Source organism: Myxine glutinosa, chromosome 11 (genome assembly GCF_964187855.1).
Source record: "Myxine glutinosa chromosome 11, kmMyxGlut1.1, whole genome shotgun sequence".
Lineage (NCBI taxonomy): Eukaryota > Metazoa > Chordata > Myxini > Myxiniformes > Myxinidae > Myxine > Myxine glutinosa.
Window position 1 is genome coordinate 94,450,245 of NC_136271.1, and position 16,182 is coordinate 94,466,426.

At 47.8% G+C, this 16,182-nt stretch overlaps 2 protein-coding genes across 7 annotated transcripts in view; one reads left to right on the forward strand and one right to left on the reverse strand.

The window, feature by feature from the left end:
- The first annotated feature begins 1,883 nt into the window (after positions 1-1,883).
- Positions 1,884-9,781, forward strand: LOC137437096 (RNA-binding protein 15). 3 transcript variants are annotated; one of them, XM_068131464.2, is made up of 3 exons: positions 1,884-6,031; positions 6,224-6,461; positions 8,456-9,781. In XM_068131464.2, the coding sequence occupies exon 1, from the start codon at positions 2,272-2,274 to the stop codon at positions 4,792-4,794; it is 2,523 nt and encodes an 840-aa protein (XP_067987565.2). In that variant the 5' UTR covers positions 1,884-2,271; the 3' UTR covers positions 4,795-6,031; positions 6,224-6,461; positions 8,456-9,781. The 3 variants fall into 3 exon arrangements, with proteins under 3 accessions (XP_067987565.2, XP_067987566.2, XP_067987564.2); XM_068131465.2 differs by having other exon boundaries at positions 8,947-9,781; XM_068131463.2 differs by lacking the exon at positions 8,456-9,781 and having other exon boundaries at positions 6,224-7,878.
- Positions 9,782-11,699: 1,918 nt separating this feature from the next.
- DOCK4 (dedicator of cytokinesis 4) overlaps positions 11,700-16,182 on the reverse strand; it is a 267,843-nt gene continuing 263,360 nt past the window's right edge. For all 4 annotated transcript variants that reach the window (XM_078786873.1, XM_078786872.1, XM_078786871.1 and 1 more), the window contains one exon: positions 11,700-13,051. In XM_078786873.1, coding sequence (XP_078642999.1) covers positions 12,524-13,051 — 528 coding nt within the window. In that variant the 3' untranslated portion in view covers positions 11,700-12,523. The remainder of the gene's footprint in view (positions 13,052-16,182) is intronic.

The following is a 16,182-nucleotide window of genomic DNA, read 5'->3' on the forward strand; positions in this document are numbered from 1 at the left end:
CCAAGCAGCTTAAGCACTCCTTTGAATCGGTTGGTAATGAACGGCGGGCTTGTCGAGCGCTCACCAAGCAGCTTAAGCACTCCATTGCATCGGTTGGTAATGAACGGCTGGCTTGGCGAGCGCTCACCAAGCAGCTTAAGCACTCTCTTGAATCGGTTGGTAATGAACGGCTGGCTTGTCGAGCGCTCACCAAGCAGCTTAAGCACTCCTTTGAATCGGTTGGTAATGAACGGCTGGCTTGGCGAGCGCTCACCAAGCAGCTTAAGCACTCTCTTGAATCGGTTGGTAATGAACGGCTGGCTTGGCGAGCGCTCACCAAGCAGCTTAAGCACTCTTTTGAATCGGTTGGTAATGAACGGCTGGCTCGGCGAGCGCTAGCTAGCTGATTGGTAATGGGACACATCCCTACTCCAATCTTCCCAGTATTCGCGTTTTCATGACCTTTCTCTTTCTTACGTTCCAATCTCTTCGTGTGGAGACAAACGAGTTTAAACATTTCGTTGGGAAGCCTTTTCCAACGTGAAATGTTTCGTTTATATTGTTTTCAGTGTTGTACGTCACAAGGTTTATGCTTTTTGAATGGTGCTGCTTCGTCTGCAGCCGGTGGCTGCTCGTTGCATCATTTTCTGGGGGCGTGGCTGTGCCGCTGATGCAGTGCCCCTGTTACCAATCAGCTGCTACTTGTTTTGCCGACCTCGGAAGGATGACAGGCTGAGTCAACCCACCTGGTGTTAATTCAACGGGGGGAAAGGGGCTCGAACTCAAGACGCTAACATCTCAAGCCAGCCGACTTAAACGTTCATCCAACATCAGGCTTTGTTTTTTAAATGGGAACCGTTAACATGTACCCGAGTGATGGATGTGCTGAGATGTGCGCCATTACCAGTCAGCTCGCTAGCGCTTGCCAAGCTAGCCGTTCCTTATCAACCGATTCAATGGAATGCTTGCTTGAGCGCTTAAGCTGCTTGGTGATGTAACATCCCTGCTCGGACAGGCATTGTGGGAAAGAACGAAAGACGTTTTGTTTTGATTCAAAGGTTGTACTGAAAGCGGAAGTTCACAGCTGGTAAGCTTCATGCGAGACGATCAAAAACGTCATTGCGAATTCTTATTCAAATACGGGATATTCATGTGTTCGTCACACGTCTTATGTTTGTGATTCCCATAAATTCCAAATATACCTATAAGGGCGTTAACAGAACAACCACTGCTGAATTGAAGTGAGAGAAGAAGAAGATAAAACGAATAAGGATAAGGAGGAAGAAGATTGAGATTTTACGGCAGTGACCGGATGTGATGTATATTGTTTTTTTTGTTTTTTTCTTTACTATTAAAAACTTATTAGAGGGATGCCGCTCGCGTGTTATATGATCTCTGGAAATGTTTAGGCCAAATTGGTTGACAAACAGCGTATTAAGGTAAAAAAAAATAGATAAATAAAAAAATACATATATATATCAGGACACTCCTTAGTCTTACGAAGCGTTCACGGAGCTCCATCAGAGGGGATCTGAGGGAATCGGGCGGGACCCGAGCAAGGACGTGGCCCGCTAAAAAATAAATAAATAAATAAAATGAACCCAATCGTTGTACGAATGGAATTCTCAGGATTGAGGAAAAGATCGCCTCAGCGTGGGCTGAAGGAGCGGAGGGGGGGGGGGGGGTATGCAGGAAGCGTCCCGGGAGCATCCATTTGAGGTTGAGGGACAAACACGAACATGGGTTCTTCGCCCATTTACAATCACCAGACGCTCGCTGGGACGACTGCCCCACTGCTGACACCATTGTGCAGGAAATAAAAAACACATGACGACTCGTGGCGAGATGGATCTTTCGAAACGATTATTTCATTATATTGCTCAGCGCTGGGTGCGGAGTGATACACTCCTCGGAGGGGCGCAGACGCCGAAGGATTCAGGGAAACGGGGAGGTCGGTGCAGGAGGGAGAATTTTGAGGTGAAATCAATAACATCTCATTAAAAGATGCCGGTGGTTTTGTGACGATTGTAAAAGGTGCGACGGAGGAATAGCAAGGGGGGAAAATAAAGCGGACGGGTCTCGATACACCGCACTATTTGTCATCGCGGCGGAAGCGAGCCGGTCAAGAAACCTCGGCAAGATGGCGGCGGGCGGATAGTGCGGCTAACGAGAGCAAAACGCTCTTCCAGTGAAAGCCGTAGTGGACAGGTACCGACGTCAATCGGCGCTGTTACGAGGAGGCCGAGGTCGAGGCCCATCGAGGTAGACGTGCGCGGAACTCGTGCTCCGAGTATGAAGCGGCACCAGGAGCGGGCCTCTCCGCCCAAGGGCAAACGGCCCCGAAACATGGTCGAGGAGCGCGACTCGCGTTCCGGGCCGGGCCATCGCGGACAGCCGGCTTCGGGCCGCAGGACGAGCCCCGATCGCGGGGACAAGCTCGCAAGGCGGGACGAGCGCGAGTTCGAAGCGCGGAGCGGCTCGGTGGGGGGAGCTGGAGGCTTCGGCGGGCGCACCAAACGTGGCGGCGATCCGGCGGCCCGTGAGTACAAGACGTTGTTGGTACGAAACGTCGGGTCGCAGCTGTCGGACGAGCAGGTCGAGGACGGACTCTTTCGCGAGTTCAAAAAGTTCGGCGACGTGAGCGTGAAGATCGCGCAGGACGGCGGCGACAGGGCACGCGTGGCCTACGTGAGCTTCAGACGGGCGGACGAGGCCCGGGAAGCCCGCAGGGCCAAGCCCCGACCCACTCTGTATCAGCGACAGCTCCGGGTGGACGCCGTGTACCCGCGTCGACGAAGCCCTTCCCTACCCGAGTACGACACCTACGGAGCACAAGTGGGTTACCCTCCTTACGCTCCGCCGCCGACGCCGCCGCCTCCACCATCGCTGCCTCCACCTCCCCGAGCCCATTCTCCGGTGAGCAGACCGGGTCGGGACTCTCGAGGCCGGAGAGGAAGCTCCGTGCGAAACGAGGGCGCAATGAGGGACAGGGACCTAGGATATTGGGATTACGGCTCGTTCGATCGCCTCCGTGGGACTTATGGCGGTGGAAGAAGAGATGAAGAAGAGTTCCACATTCTCCCCGAGGACGACCAGAAGGCCACCCGGACGCTCTTCATTGGAAACCTGGACCTGGAGGTCAGCGAGGTCGAGCTCAAGCGAATGTTCGATCGCTTTGGCTTTGTGGAGGAGGTCGACATCAAGCACAACTCAAGTGTCCCAGGAAACTCTTACGGCTTCGTGAAGTTTCGCAATTTGGACATGGCCCATCGTGCCAAAGTGGCCATGTCCGGGAAGCTCATAGGTCGCAGTGCTGTGAATATTGGCTACGGAAAGGCCAATCGAACCACAAGGCTCTGGGTCGGAGGTCTTGGCCCGTGGCTACCCGTAGCTGCCTTGGCCCGTGAGTTTGATCGCTTCGGCACCATTAGGAGCATCGATTATCGAAAGGGGGAAACTTTTGCCTACATTCAATACGAAAGCATCGATGCCGCCATTGCTGCTTGGGCTCAAATGCGTGGATTCTACATTCCTGGGATGGACAGACGTCTTCGTGTCGATTTTGCCGACTTGGATCAGGGCTACATGGATCAGGCACCTCGACCTTTCCAACCCCAGATCGATGGGTTGCCTGATGGCTATGGCGGTCCCTATGACATGCGCACGCGCGACAGGACTAGTCCTCTGAAGTCGGTCCAGTCTGTGCTGCATTATCGAGATCGCAATTGGAGCAATCAGGACGGAAATTGGCCCAACCAGGGCAAAGGCGGTACTGGAGGAGCGAGGGTGCCGGTCTCCTTCGACACGTACGCTCACGTCGACCGGGGCCGCCATCGGGACAGTTGGCCTCCTGGCGACCGTGCCCGTGATTTTGTGGCCGGGCCTCCGGCCTGGGAGGACCGGCGGCGGCGTAGAAGTCCGCCTCCACCATCTTTACCGCCGCCGCTTTCCGACGGTTACAACCGTTGTGAGCGGTCACCGTTTGATGACAGGTCTTCTCGCCGCCATTATGGATCCGCCGATCGTGGTCGGGACGGCGGGCCTCCCGGTGACCTGGAGCGCGTCGTGCCGAGCGAGCTTCGCTCCGATGGTCTTCGGGTGGGGTTGTTAACTCCCAATGATCATCGACAGAGGGAGGCCAACGGTTGCGATCGTACCCGGCCGCAGAGCATCGAGCGGCACCGCAGACCATACGGAGGTGAAGCGGACAACCGAGGAGGCAAAGGCGAGGTCACGGTGAAAAACGAGAGTGGAAGAGCCTTGCCACAGGTATTGTCAGAGTTCGCTCGATCGTTGAGCCCTGCTTGGCAAGGTGTCCTCGTCCTCAAGAACAGCTCGTTTCCAACGCGCATGTTTCTCGTGGCCGGCGATTTGAGCCTGGCTCAGGGTCTTCTTCAAGACGGTACGACCGGTGGCCCCGCCTCCCAGCTGAAGATAACGCAACGGCTCCGGCTTGACCCACCCAAGCTGGAGGAAGTAACTCGGCGTATGAAGCTGGCCGGTGCCGACGGGCACTGCGTCCTGTTGGCACTGCACGCCCGGCAGGGTGCCGGCGACGAGCCGCCCAAATCCGGCGACCCACGGCCTCTGCGCAATCTGGTGTCATACTTGAAACAAAAACAGGCCGCGGGGGTCATCAGTTTGCCCATTGGTAGCGGTGGCGGCGGTGCTGGCAAAGAGAGGGATGGCACGGGAGTGTTACATACTTTTCCGCCATGCGAATTCTCCCAGCAGTTCTTGCAAGAGCCAGCTCGGACGTTAGCCCGGACGGACGACGACCACCTTATAGTCATCATCGTTCGTGGCAACGCTTAAGCCCAAAAACAACCGTCCAAAAGACATGAAATGTGGCGGCAGTTTCAAAATTATTTCGTATTTTTCCACATTTTGCTGATATTACTGCGACAGAACAGCTGTGTGAAACTGTCACCGCATGAGGGGGTTCGGGCGTGGGAGGGGGGGGGGGGAGGAGCAAAACAAAAAAACCCACCTGTCTGCATAAGTTGTAAAAAATTGAGTTTCCTTTTTAAAAAGAAAAAAACAAGCTTTTTCCTTTCTTCTTTTTCTTTGTGCCTAGTTGTGTTTTCGAGAAGCATTTAGTACAAATGTGTACGTTGTAATTGTCCAAAGGTGTGTTTATAGTCGTGAGCTTCTTTTTTGTTTGTTTCTTTTTTTGATCCATGTAATGCTAACCGTACTCTACTTACTCTGCTCGTTTAGTTTGCATGCCTCTTCATCCCCATATTGTGCAGATCTCATGTCGAAACAGCACGTGCTCTTTTTGGTTACTAATTCGTCCGCCTTCGATTGGCCATTCCTTTTGGGCACCTGTTGCAATGTTTACGGCTCATTTGGCGATTTCTGTGTTTTTCGGTCCATAATTAGTTGTAAAATCCCTGCTAAATTATTAGAAATGAAATGAACGAACAAAAACAACCCCATCGGCACACAGCGTACAAGGGAGGATCCTTTTGCCTGAAAAATTTGCCCGACCAATTAAAAACTAGACTGAACATCCCCGAGCCCCCTCCTGCGACAAGCTCTCTCTTCTTATTCTTCATGCAAAGCTCAAACTAAGGCTGTTTTTTTTTCCCCCTCCTTCTTCTTCAATCTGAACTGAGCATCAGGAATTTGTTCACATTGTTCCCACTGAATGGGCCTTGCCGAGCCAAGCTTCTGCTCTTGAAATGTTTCGCCTTGGCCTTGCAGCAGATGGGAAAGTCTCGTTGATGCGAAGGAAAGCAAATGTCAGAGAGGAAACAAAAAGCAGCTTTGTTCATGACTTGAAGAGCAACGTGCAAGTCCAGCGACGTACCCATTGACACACGCTCTTGGCAGAAACACCGGAACCGGCAGTGATTCGCTCCAGCCTGCTCGATGCCACCCACGACATGGCGCGAGGTGGAAGCGAAAAGGAGGAGGTCCTCTGTGTTCGTCGTGGCCTGCATTCCCAATGCCGGGCCAAGATCATTCGCTTTGACGGAGGCCTGCAGCAGTGAACGGTGAATCGAGCAGGCTACCACAGCACACGTCGCTTGTCCTGCTCGCCAAGGTGAGCGGTCACGTTTGTGACGTCTCCGGTGTTGCGGGTGAAACTCGGTTTGCTAAAACGGTGCAGCTGCAAGGTGACAGCACCTGCCTGATGTTGATGCCGGGTGTTCGGGGAGGGCACGGGATTTTGCATGCGATGGGATTGACCCACGAGTGTCGTGCCTTCAAAAATTGCTGTGTTGTTTCTGCGCAGGATTCGCTGGCCGTGCCCTTTGGGTCTACTTCGACCGGTGAGGTATCTCGTCTACCCTGTTGGCACATTTGGTAACTTCTCGATGAGGATTTGTGCCCGCCGACTTTCACCTCGCCACAACATCTTGCTGCCGGATCAACGAGCTCGAAAAGCCGGATCGACGAGCCTCGTGCACGCCACCACGTGGCCCAGTTCAGTCCCTTGTGTCCAATCGGCCATTGCTGCGCAAAGCTACCCGGTGTGTCTGTCAACACTCTTGGTGCACAAGCCCTTCCAATTCTCCATTTATACATTGGCTATAACAATAGTATTGTGGAAGCATACTTGTCGCTTTGTGATTGCATTGCATTGCATTTTGTTGTTTGTCGCTTGTGTTTAAACTCTGAACGAATACTCCATTTTACTGAACCTGATGCAAATTGGATATCAATTTATCGTTAAAGAAACAAGCCTTTTAAACGTTTTATTTTGTTTCCAGGTTCCCACCCCCTCCTTTTTTTCTTTTTCTTGTTTCCTCGGAAGCCACAAACCGATTTTGCATATTTTTCATGAGAATAGCTTAAGCCAATGGGTAGGAGGGACGAGGAATAAGAGTAAGGGAAGAGGGAGGTGTGGGAGAATAAAGTAGAGGGGGAATTATCTCCAACAAAGCGAAAATTATTTTGCGTACCCAATATGTAGACGCCTCCTCATCCTTCGTCCAGTACTTAGCTGCATTGAGCCATGGTGAGGAAAAACTTTCTTTTGGCCCAAACAGGAACGTTTACAAATGTGACAAAAGCTCTCATCTATGCCCATCCCTCCCTGGACCTACCCAATCCTTCCCTTCCCACCACCCCTATGCCCCTCCCTCCCTGGACCTACCCAATCCTTCCCCTCCCCCCCCCCCCCCCCCCCCTTTGCCAATATTCTCTAAGAAATTAATTTGCATATTACTCATATGTATGTTGTAGGAATACCCATCTATATATTTACACACTGGACGATTCATTTGAGTTTGAGCCTTTTCTATCTGGCTCAAGGCCGAAGGGTCTCCGTGAGGTATTGGACCACATGTGCGGCCGTTCGTTCGGTGCTGTCGTCGGAGTGTCGGCTCTGTGAACGCTGCTGCCCCGCTCGTGTTGTTAAATCGGTGTGACCCCACAGTGCATGTTGCAACATTGTTTTCTGCTGCTTTTGTGATGTTCTTTGATCAAAAATGAAGGTTCCTCTTTTGTTTGAAGGCTTCTCGATGTAATTTTGAATTTACAAATCCAAAAGTTCCACTTCGTTCACCCGTCGAGTGTCCAATGGCGACATCCTTCACGTAACTCCTCAAACAGGTCGGCGAGGTGACGTCCGCCTTTTTCATGGAAGTTTTAACGGTAAACTTTAACAACTTTGATTTGAAGCCTTGCACGCTCTTTTAACGAGGACAGACTTTCTTAAAGTAATCGCAGGTTGTAAGCTTGCATTCAGCTGCTGTGCTATTATTTTTTTATTATTATTATTATTATTATTATTTTGGATGTGCGTACTGCATCCGTCAGCGGCTCTCTGGTCCCACTTCAACAGTTTGGTGTACCGGGTGCGGCTTGCGCTCCGGTGTGGTAATGTTGCAACAGATCAATATATGAATAACATACCAACTGAAAAATAAACCAATGCAGACAGGATCCTTTTGGCTTTTAAGATGTTTACCAATGGCTGCTGTTGGATCTATTGTGTTCCCTGCACATAAATGTCAGTGACACCTGCTTACCAAGGTTGTCGTACTGCAGAGTGGGCAGGTATTCGGGGTAGGGAGGGACACGGGTACACAATTCCCCGCAGTCCTCCCGAGATGTTTAGTGGACAATGGGAGCGGGTGGTTATTTTTTTGCTGGATCTTGTGCAGATGTTTACATTTTTCCCCCCTCTGGTTTAAAAAATACGTAAATAAAAAGGGGGTGGATTTGATCATCAGTATCTGAAAATGTCCCAAACTCAGAATTTGTCTGAAATCCTAAATTGTTTTTTTTGCACACCTTTGGTTATGGGCTGCCCTCGGTATACACTTAGCTGAAACTGTGTTTAAGTAACCTAATAACTTAATGTTATTCAAACTTGCTGAAGATGCACTTTAATCCCATATGTACCTCATGTTCTTTTGCACTTTTTGGCAACAAACAAAAACGTTTTAGAGGCCCTGCTGGAAATCAAAACTGTACGCAAGGACTTGCTCACCTGAATCCATCGCTTTTGTTTTTCAAGATGTCCCATACCAAGTTTTGAATGGTGGTCAGACGTGCGATGTGTCCTTGAGCTGGCACTACCACCGAGCCACAGCACGACAACTTTCGGACGGATGCAATGCGGGCACTGCCCGCACGGACCCGTTCTCGGTGGCGGTCTAATCCGCCACTTAACAGGATACTGACCGTGTTCGATCGACGTGTAGTTGTCACGCTACCCATGGACCATCGTGTCGTATCCCATTTCATACTTTTGTTCAGATCTTCGTGAAGATTTATTTGTTTTGCTCTTGTAGGTGCACGGCATAACTAGGTGTCTCCTCACTCTTCTTCACCATTCATTGAAGCAGCACTTTCTGGGATGAACACCTTTTTATGAATGTAGCACTGCAATTGGATGAATTGCACTTTGCTCGACGAGGATTGCAGTTTCACAAGGTGGATTTCACCTTTCCTCCTCGTCTTGCTTCTTGAAAGTATAACACCGCTTCCTATGTGTTCATCGTGCAGGATCGCCGTGCCTCCATATGCGACCGACCGTTGTTGACAGAAAGTGGCACAATTTCACAAGGTGGATGAAAGAAAGTGTTTCCTCTTCGTCTTACATCTTGAAAGTATAACACCGTTTCCTGTGTTAATCACGCAGGATCACCATGGCTCCGCATGTGACACACGATTGTTGTTGTTTACATGGAAACAGTGGCAGCTCCTCAAGGTCTTGTCTGAATTGCTTTCCCCTCTTTTTTGGCCTCTGTGCCTATGACGACAATGGGAGATAATTTGAGCTCCCACCAGCATGGGAAGAAAACTGATTTGTTGAAGATGCACTTTGAAGACTATTGATGTAAAAATTTTTATACAATAGCAGCACCACCACCACCACCACCTTGGATCTGAGTGGCAATCATTTCAAGCACTCCCACCAATTCTACCTCTGACTGACTGAAATGATTGGCTGGCTCTGAAGGTGGGACCATGTAAAAAAATCTGATAAAAGTTGAGCATTTGTATTAAAAGTAAAAAAAAAAAAAAAGGACAAAACGTTCCATTGTTTGTTCTGGAGAAAGGTATATATGGTATATTTGTCTGTACGGATTTAACGGCATCCTTCCTTATTCTCTTTAGATGGTGGTTTGCACGAGTCAGCAGGGGTGTTTGTAAATGCAATTTTTCAGGTCACATTGCCACATCATGCTCCATCCTGTGTTAAACAGGTGTAATCACCTCAATGTGAAATCTTCCATCTAATCCTCAGGAGACGTATAATTTTGAGGGTATGTTGCACTGGCATTTTCATCCTCAAATATTTCCGAATATCTAAAAAAAATAAAACAAGAAGACGTCATGCGTAGCATGATACTTGCAAAATCCGCCCCCCCCGCTCCCCCCAAAAGTTTTCCATTGATACAGCAAATTGTCCATTTCATGACGATTAAAATTTACGATCTTGATCAAAGCTCGGGTCAACAGGATGAAAAGTGACGATTTTTCAGATGAAAAATGTTTTTAGAAGTTTGACCATGAGGTGACCTTTGACCTTTTGACCTCAAAAATAGTTGGTTTCCCAATTCAGTGAGGCAATACACAATGCTGTTCTATTTTCAAGTGAATCGGATGAAAATTGATGGGTTTTCAGTGGAAAATTGATGATTTGGGAAGTTTGACCTAGTTGACCTTTGACCTCAAAATAGTTTGTTTTCCTATTTATTGACACGATGTGCAAATGCTGTTCAATTTCCAAGTCAATCGGATGAAAATTGATGGTTTTTTCAGATGAAAATTGATGATTTTGGAAGTTTGACCTAGAGTTGACCTTTGACCTCAATAGTTGGTTTTCCTATTTATTGACACGATGTGCAAATGCTGTTCAATTTCCAAGTCAATTGGATGAAAATTGACAGTTTTTCAGATGAAAATGGATTTTGGAAGTTTGACCTTCAGTTGACCTTTGAACTTTTGACCTCAAAAATAGTTGGTTTCCCAATTCAGTGAGGCAATACACAATGTTGTTCTATTTTCAAGTGAATCGGATGAAAATTGATGGGTTTTCAGATGAAAATTGATTTTGGAAGTTTGACCTAGAGTTGACCTTTGACCTTTTGACCTCAAAATAGTTGGTTTTCCTATTTATTGACACGATGTGCAAATGCTGTTCAATTTCCAAGTCAATCGGATGAAAATTGATGGTTTTTCAGATGAAAATTGATGATTTTGGAAGTTTGACCTAAGAGTTGACCTTTGACCTCAAAATAGTTGGTTTTCCTATTTATTGACACGATGTGCAAATGCTGTTCAATTTCCAAGTCAATTGGATGAAAATTGACAGTTTTTCAGATGAAAATTGATTTTTGAAGTTTGACCTTTGACCTTTTGACCTCAAAAATAGTTTGTTTCCTAATTCAATGAGAAATATGCAAATGCTGTTAAATTTAAGTCAATCGGATGAAAATTGAGTTTTTTCAGATGAAAAGGGATGATTTTGGAAGTTTGACCTTGAGTTGATCTTTGACCTCAAAAATAGTATGTTTCCCAATTTAGTGACTCGATATGCAAATGCTGTTCAATTTTCAAGTCAATCGGTTGAGAATCGACGGCTTTATGGATGAAAATTGATGACTTTTAAAATTTGACCTTGAGTTAACCTTTGACTTCAAAATAGTTCATTTCCCAATTTATTGACTCAATATACAAATGTTATTCAATTTTCAAGTCAATCGGATTTAAAATGGCGATTTTAGAAATTTGACCTCCAGATGACCTTTGATCTCAAAATCAATAGGCTTCTCAATTGGGACGACAGACAGCTTGGTGAAGTTTCGTGACGATCGGTTTAGAATTGTGACCTTCAGGCCGGTGACAAACAGACAGACAGAACCACAAACGCAACCGACCAATATACTTGAAAAATCTTCGATTTTGCAATGCATAATGTTTTGCCTGGTCCTAGTGGGAACTCCAGTAGGTATAACAAATCCTCTTGCAACAGTTCTTCCTGAACCCCCTCCCGATACTATGTTTAAATACAGTAAGTAGAGTTTGTGACGACATGGTAGTTCACACAAACGTAATATTTGTCGAGTCGCGAGGTCTCGGCTTTGCCTCGAAACTTTCAAAGTGATTTCATTAAAAGACGAATTAGGATTATGACGTCATGTATTTCCGCTCCGACATGGCGATCACGTGCTCTCGACTTGGACGCAAGTTTGTGCCGTCTTTAGAGGAGTTCAAGCGCTCCTAGGTAAAATCACTTGGTACAACACAAGCTGATTATGAGGCTTTTTATTGTACATCATGGTTACAAACGAGGAGGGGACGGGAGATGGGGGAAGAGGAGGAATACCTGCAAATGCTAAAGACGAGCAGCACTTTTAAAATGAAACACGTAATCTCAACATTCGATGCTGCCCCATTCATCGTCCACCTCAAATTTACATTAATTAAAATCAGTGCACCCCAAAAGGTATCATTTCTTCTCGAACCCGTTTCAAGTCTTGTTGAGCTAGTAAAGGTAGCCGATAGCAAAGGTATTTACACATTGCTCATAGCCCGGTCATCTGTCCTGCAGCGACTTAATATATATATTTATATGTACTGTATATATAAATGATACCAGTGCAGATAAAACGCTTCACATTGCAAACATTTAAGTTAGCAGGATTTAAAAAACGAAAACATTAAAATTAACCATAAAAACCACCGCAAATTGAATGCCCTGATAAGCCTGGTTGGTCGTCTTGTTCATGCTAAAGATGATAGAGCTCGGTAAACCGTTTAGAAATGAGGAATTACGAGCCGAAAGACAAATAGATGCACTTTTTCACTCGCGTCTAATACTTAATTTAAGTACAACATGTGCGCGTACGGACAATCCCATCTGGGGGTTATATGTACATGGAAAGTTACGTTTGCCTCTGAGTCCGCATTCGAACATGGATAGACGATAGTAGGATTGAAAAAGGAAGCCGACAGCGCACAAGGGGCCAAAAGGCAAGATGACCGTTGCTCTAGACCAGTGGGTACTCCAACTGTCCCCACTAGACCCCCTGCCCCGTCGCCATAAACTCTTACTAGGCTTTTCCTCGTCTTACTAGGTTTTTCCTCGTTCCCCGACCTGCGGCAGCTTTCGAGGCAGAGGAATGGGCATCCCGTCTTCGTTCCAGCCACCGTCGCTCGCCCGGCGACTTCCTCTGGGTTTGGGAGGCAAAGTGGGTGGAGGGACGGCGTCTGAGGGCACATTTCCACCGAGCGGAAGCGAGATGCTCCGGCATGGCTGGCTCAGACAGTTGGCGGGGGATGAAGGTGATCTATCACGTGCGAGCTCTGAAAGACCGAATCTGGATGTGCCTTGCGGGGCATAATCTCGGCGATGCCTGTCCACTTCGTGAGCGTTCAAGCCCCCAGAACGACGCAAAGGCACCGCCCCTGCATCGGGGGCGTTGTGGCAGCCATGCTTTCTGTATCCGCTGTGCGCATGCGTCGTGTAAACTGCGTAGTCGCTGCTAGGCAACGGGGAGCTGCAGCAGCTGGGCGAGCGGGTCAGAGCACGTGATGGGAGTCGATGGCTGTGAGACGCGTGGGTCTCTGTGGGAGATGCTGGGATCGGCTGTAAGGGCATCTGGAATGAAAAGAGATTCAGCTGTTTAGTGAGCAGGCTTGCTTACAAATAACTGTACTGTATTTGGCAATTAAACATAGCCATCGTGAATACTGGAGAAGCAGGTAAAACACCAAATCTTAAGGTAAATACTAGATCTTGTACTTCTAATGGGTGCACATTTGACCGGGTTGCAGCATTCCAAAGGAGGCATGCCCACGTCATTGATGCAGGAATTTGGACGTGACGATACCTGGCACACAATGAGCAGCTTTATCACAGGTGCCATGGTAACTTTAATATCCACCAGATTATGTTGGCATATGATGGGCACGGATAAAGGTTCCTCAGCAGTACGGTGCGCACATTGATGAAATTTGATATCAACGAATCATCGGTATGGCGGTTTATAATTTTGAATCTACCTCAACGTTGACAGCACAAAGGTGTGCATGTTACCTCTGAACGATGAGCATCTCAAAATCCTTAATGACGATGAGCATCCCAAATTCGTGCCCGTTAACACCCCTACATACAATTCAGGGCAAAAATGTCACCATTTAGTAGCTTCTGGTTGCATCATTGCTGGGAGCATGGCTCTGCCGCTAATGCAGTGACCCCTGTAGGTGAGCGCAGGCGTTTTGGAACTTGTTCATGGTGCCGGTGATAGCTCGCCTACTCTTAGCGAAGGACAAACTCAAGTCCCCCATCCAAACTCAACAGCCGGGCAAGCAGGAAACAGGTTCAGGATGTCGCTGTAAATCCAACAATGACTTTGAAAGATCTGCAAGGCTCTATGTCCGAGATAGGGTCAGTCTTTATCAATCAACAATATCCCTTTATCAACAGCGGCAGCATCATGTTATGGAGCTGGTTTTCATCAGCAGGGACTGGCAAGCTTGGCAGGGTAGAAGGGACAATGGACGGTGCAAAGTACAGGAGAATCCTAGATGAAAACCTTCTTGAGTCAGGAATCTGAAACTGAGTAGGAGATTCACCTTTCAGCAGGACAATGAGCCGAAGCACAAAGCTAAAGCCACACAAGTAGCTGAATAGGAAGAAAATTAATGTTCTTGAGTGGCCCAGTCAAAGTCCTGACTTGAACCCAATTGAACATTTATGGTGAAACTTGGAAGATTTCAGTCCATCGACGATCCTCATCAAACTTGGCAGAACTAGAGCAATTTTCATGTGAAGAATGGGTCAAAATTTCACCATCTCACTCTGCAAAGCTGGTAGAGGCCTACCCAAAAAGACTCATTGCAGTCGTTGCTGCAAAAGGTGCTTCCACCAAGTACTGATGTAAGGAGCTGAATACCTTGCAACTAGTAAATTTTGATTTGTACATGTTTTTTGCAGGTATTCCTGACATGTAACCTCCTTCAACTATAACAGTGTTTAGTTTGATCTCTTCAGTTATTAATAAAAAATTTCATTTGGAAAAAATGTTTCTACATAATTCGAAATTGAAATTCATCTAAATGTGTCAATATTGGTAGGGGGTGAATACTTTTGCAGGCAACTGTATACAGTGACCCATACGCGCTTTATTAATTTTAGTTAAAGGTTGAATTCATCTTCTCATTTAACTTTGTGCCGCAACTCATCTGTGCTTTGCACTTCTCAATAAAGCAATCCAAGAAAGTTTTTTTTTTTTGTATACAAGATCGAGGCTCGTGAAAGAGCGAACATTAATCACACAGAAAGACAAACAGACACACAAAACAAATAACATCGGGAGCGGTAGACAAGATGGGGAGAGAGGGGGAAGGACACAAACACAACATTTGAGAGCAGGGACCGAGAGACATGGAGACATCGAGAGAACTGTGGGAGGGAGAGGGCTTTGGGGGGGAGGCATGGGAAGGGGGGGTGGGGGTGGGAGAGGTATAAAACATATGGACACTGCCAAGACTTCCAGGAAAGAAGTTGGAATTTCAAACAAGGTGGATCTGGGGTGAATTAGTGGGGGTAGAAAAGATCAAGGTTTTGGATGGGGGAAGATAAGAGATGGTGGTGAACAGCTGTTTTGAAGACCTGGAGGGAGGAGTGTGATTGAAGTGAGTGTGGGAGTTTGTTCCAGAGGCGGGAGAAAAGAGGAATGAAAGAGTGAAGGTGAGCAGAGAGCCGAGATTTCGGCAGTTTAACCATCAGAGGGTGGCTGGCAGATCTTGTGCGACCTGTAGGAATATTTGGGGGACAGAGCACAGAGAGAGCTGGGGGAGCAAGGCCGGAGAGGAGTCGGTAGAAGACAGAAAGACCACCTACCTGCCTGCGGTGAGTGAGTGAAAGGCCCTCAGAGATAGCTTCATCGCGGGAGATTCCAATGATTCTGAAAGCTTTGGATTCAACAGCGTGAAGCCGAGCCAGGTGTGAGGCAGGAGCACCAGCCCATAGCGGAGAACAGTATTCCATTGAGCTGCGGATGAAAGCCTTGTATGTGGTGAGGAGCTCAGGTGTGCCTAGGAAGGACTTCGCACGACGGAGGATGCCCAGTCGGCGACTGGCTTTGGAGGCCAGCTTGGAAATGTGGTTTTCCCAGGAAAGATCATGGCAGATGGTGAGACCCAAAAGCTTGAGCGACAGAACTTCTTGGAGAGGATTGTTGAGAAAGTAGATGGGAGGGTTGTCCAGTCGATCTTTTCGGAGAGACATAGTAAGAGTGTGAGATTTGTCAGGATTGAAAGACATGTTCCACATGTTTGACCAGTCTGTGATTTTGTCCAGGTCTTCAGAGAGTGAGGAGGCTGCAGACTGCCGATCTGAGGGAAGAGGAATGGAGCGGCAGAGAGTGGAGTCATCAGCAAAGAGATACAGAGGATTTTCCAGAGAGTCGGAGAGATCATTGATAAAGACCAGAAAAAGCACAGGGCCCAGCACACTGCCTTGGGGAACTCCAGCCTGAACGGGAAGGGGAGATGAGAGAAATCCATTCAGGGCCACACGTTGACTACGACCAGAGAGGAAGTCCGCAAGCCATGCATGGAGATTTCCATGGATACCATAGGAGGAGAGTTTGGTGAGCAGAGCTGGGTGCCAGACCGTATCGAAGGCACGTGATATGTCAAGGGAGACAGCTCTGATTTCCTGTTTGGCATTGAGGACCTCCATCCATTGTTGAGACAGCAGAAGCAGCATGTCCAGAGTAGAGT

Excerpts from the sequence above, each read along its gene's own strand:
- LOC137437096 (XM_068131464.2), top strand. The coding sequence starts at position 2,272 with ATGAAGCGGCACCAGGAGCGGGCCTCTCCGCCCAAGGGCAAACGGCCC.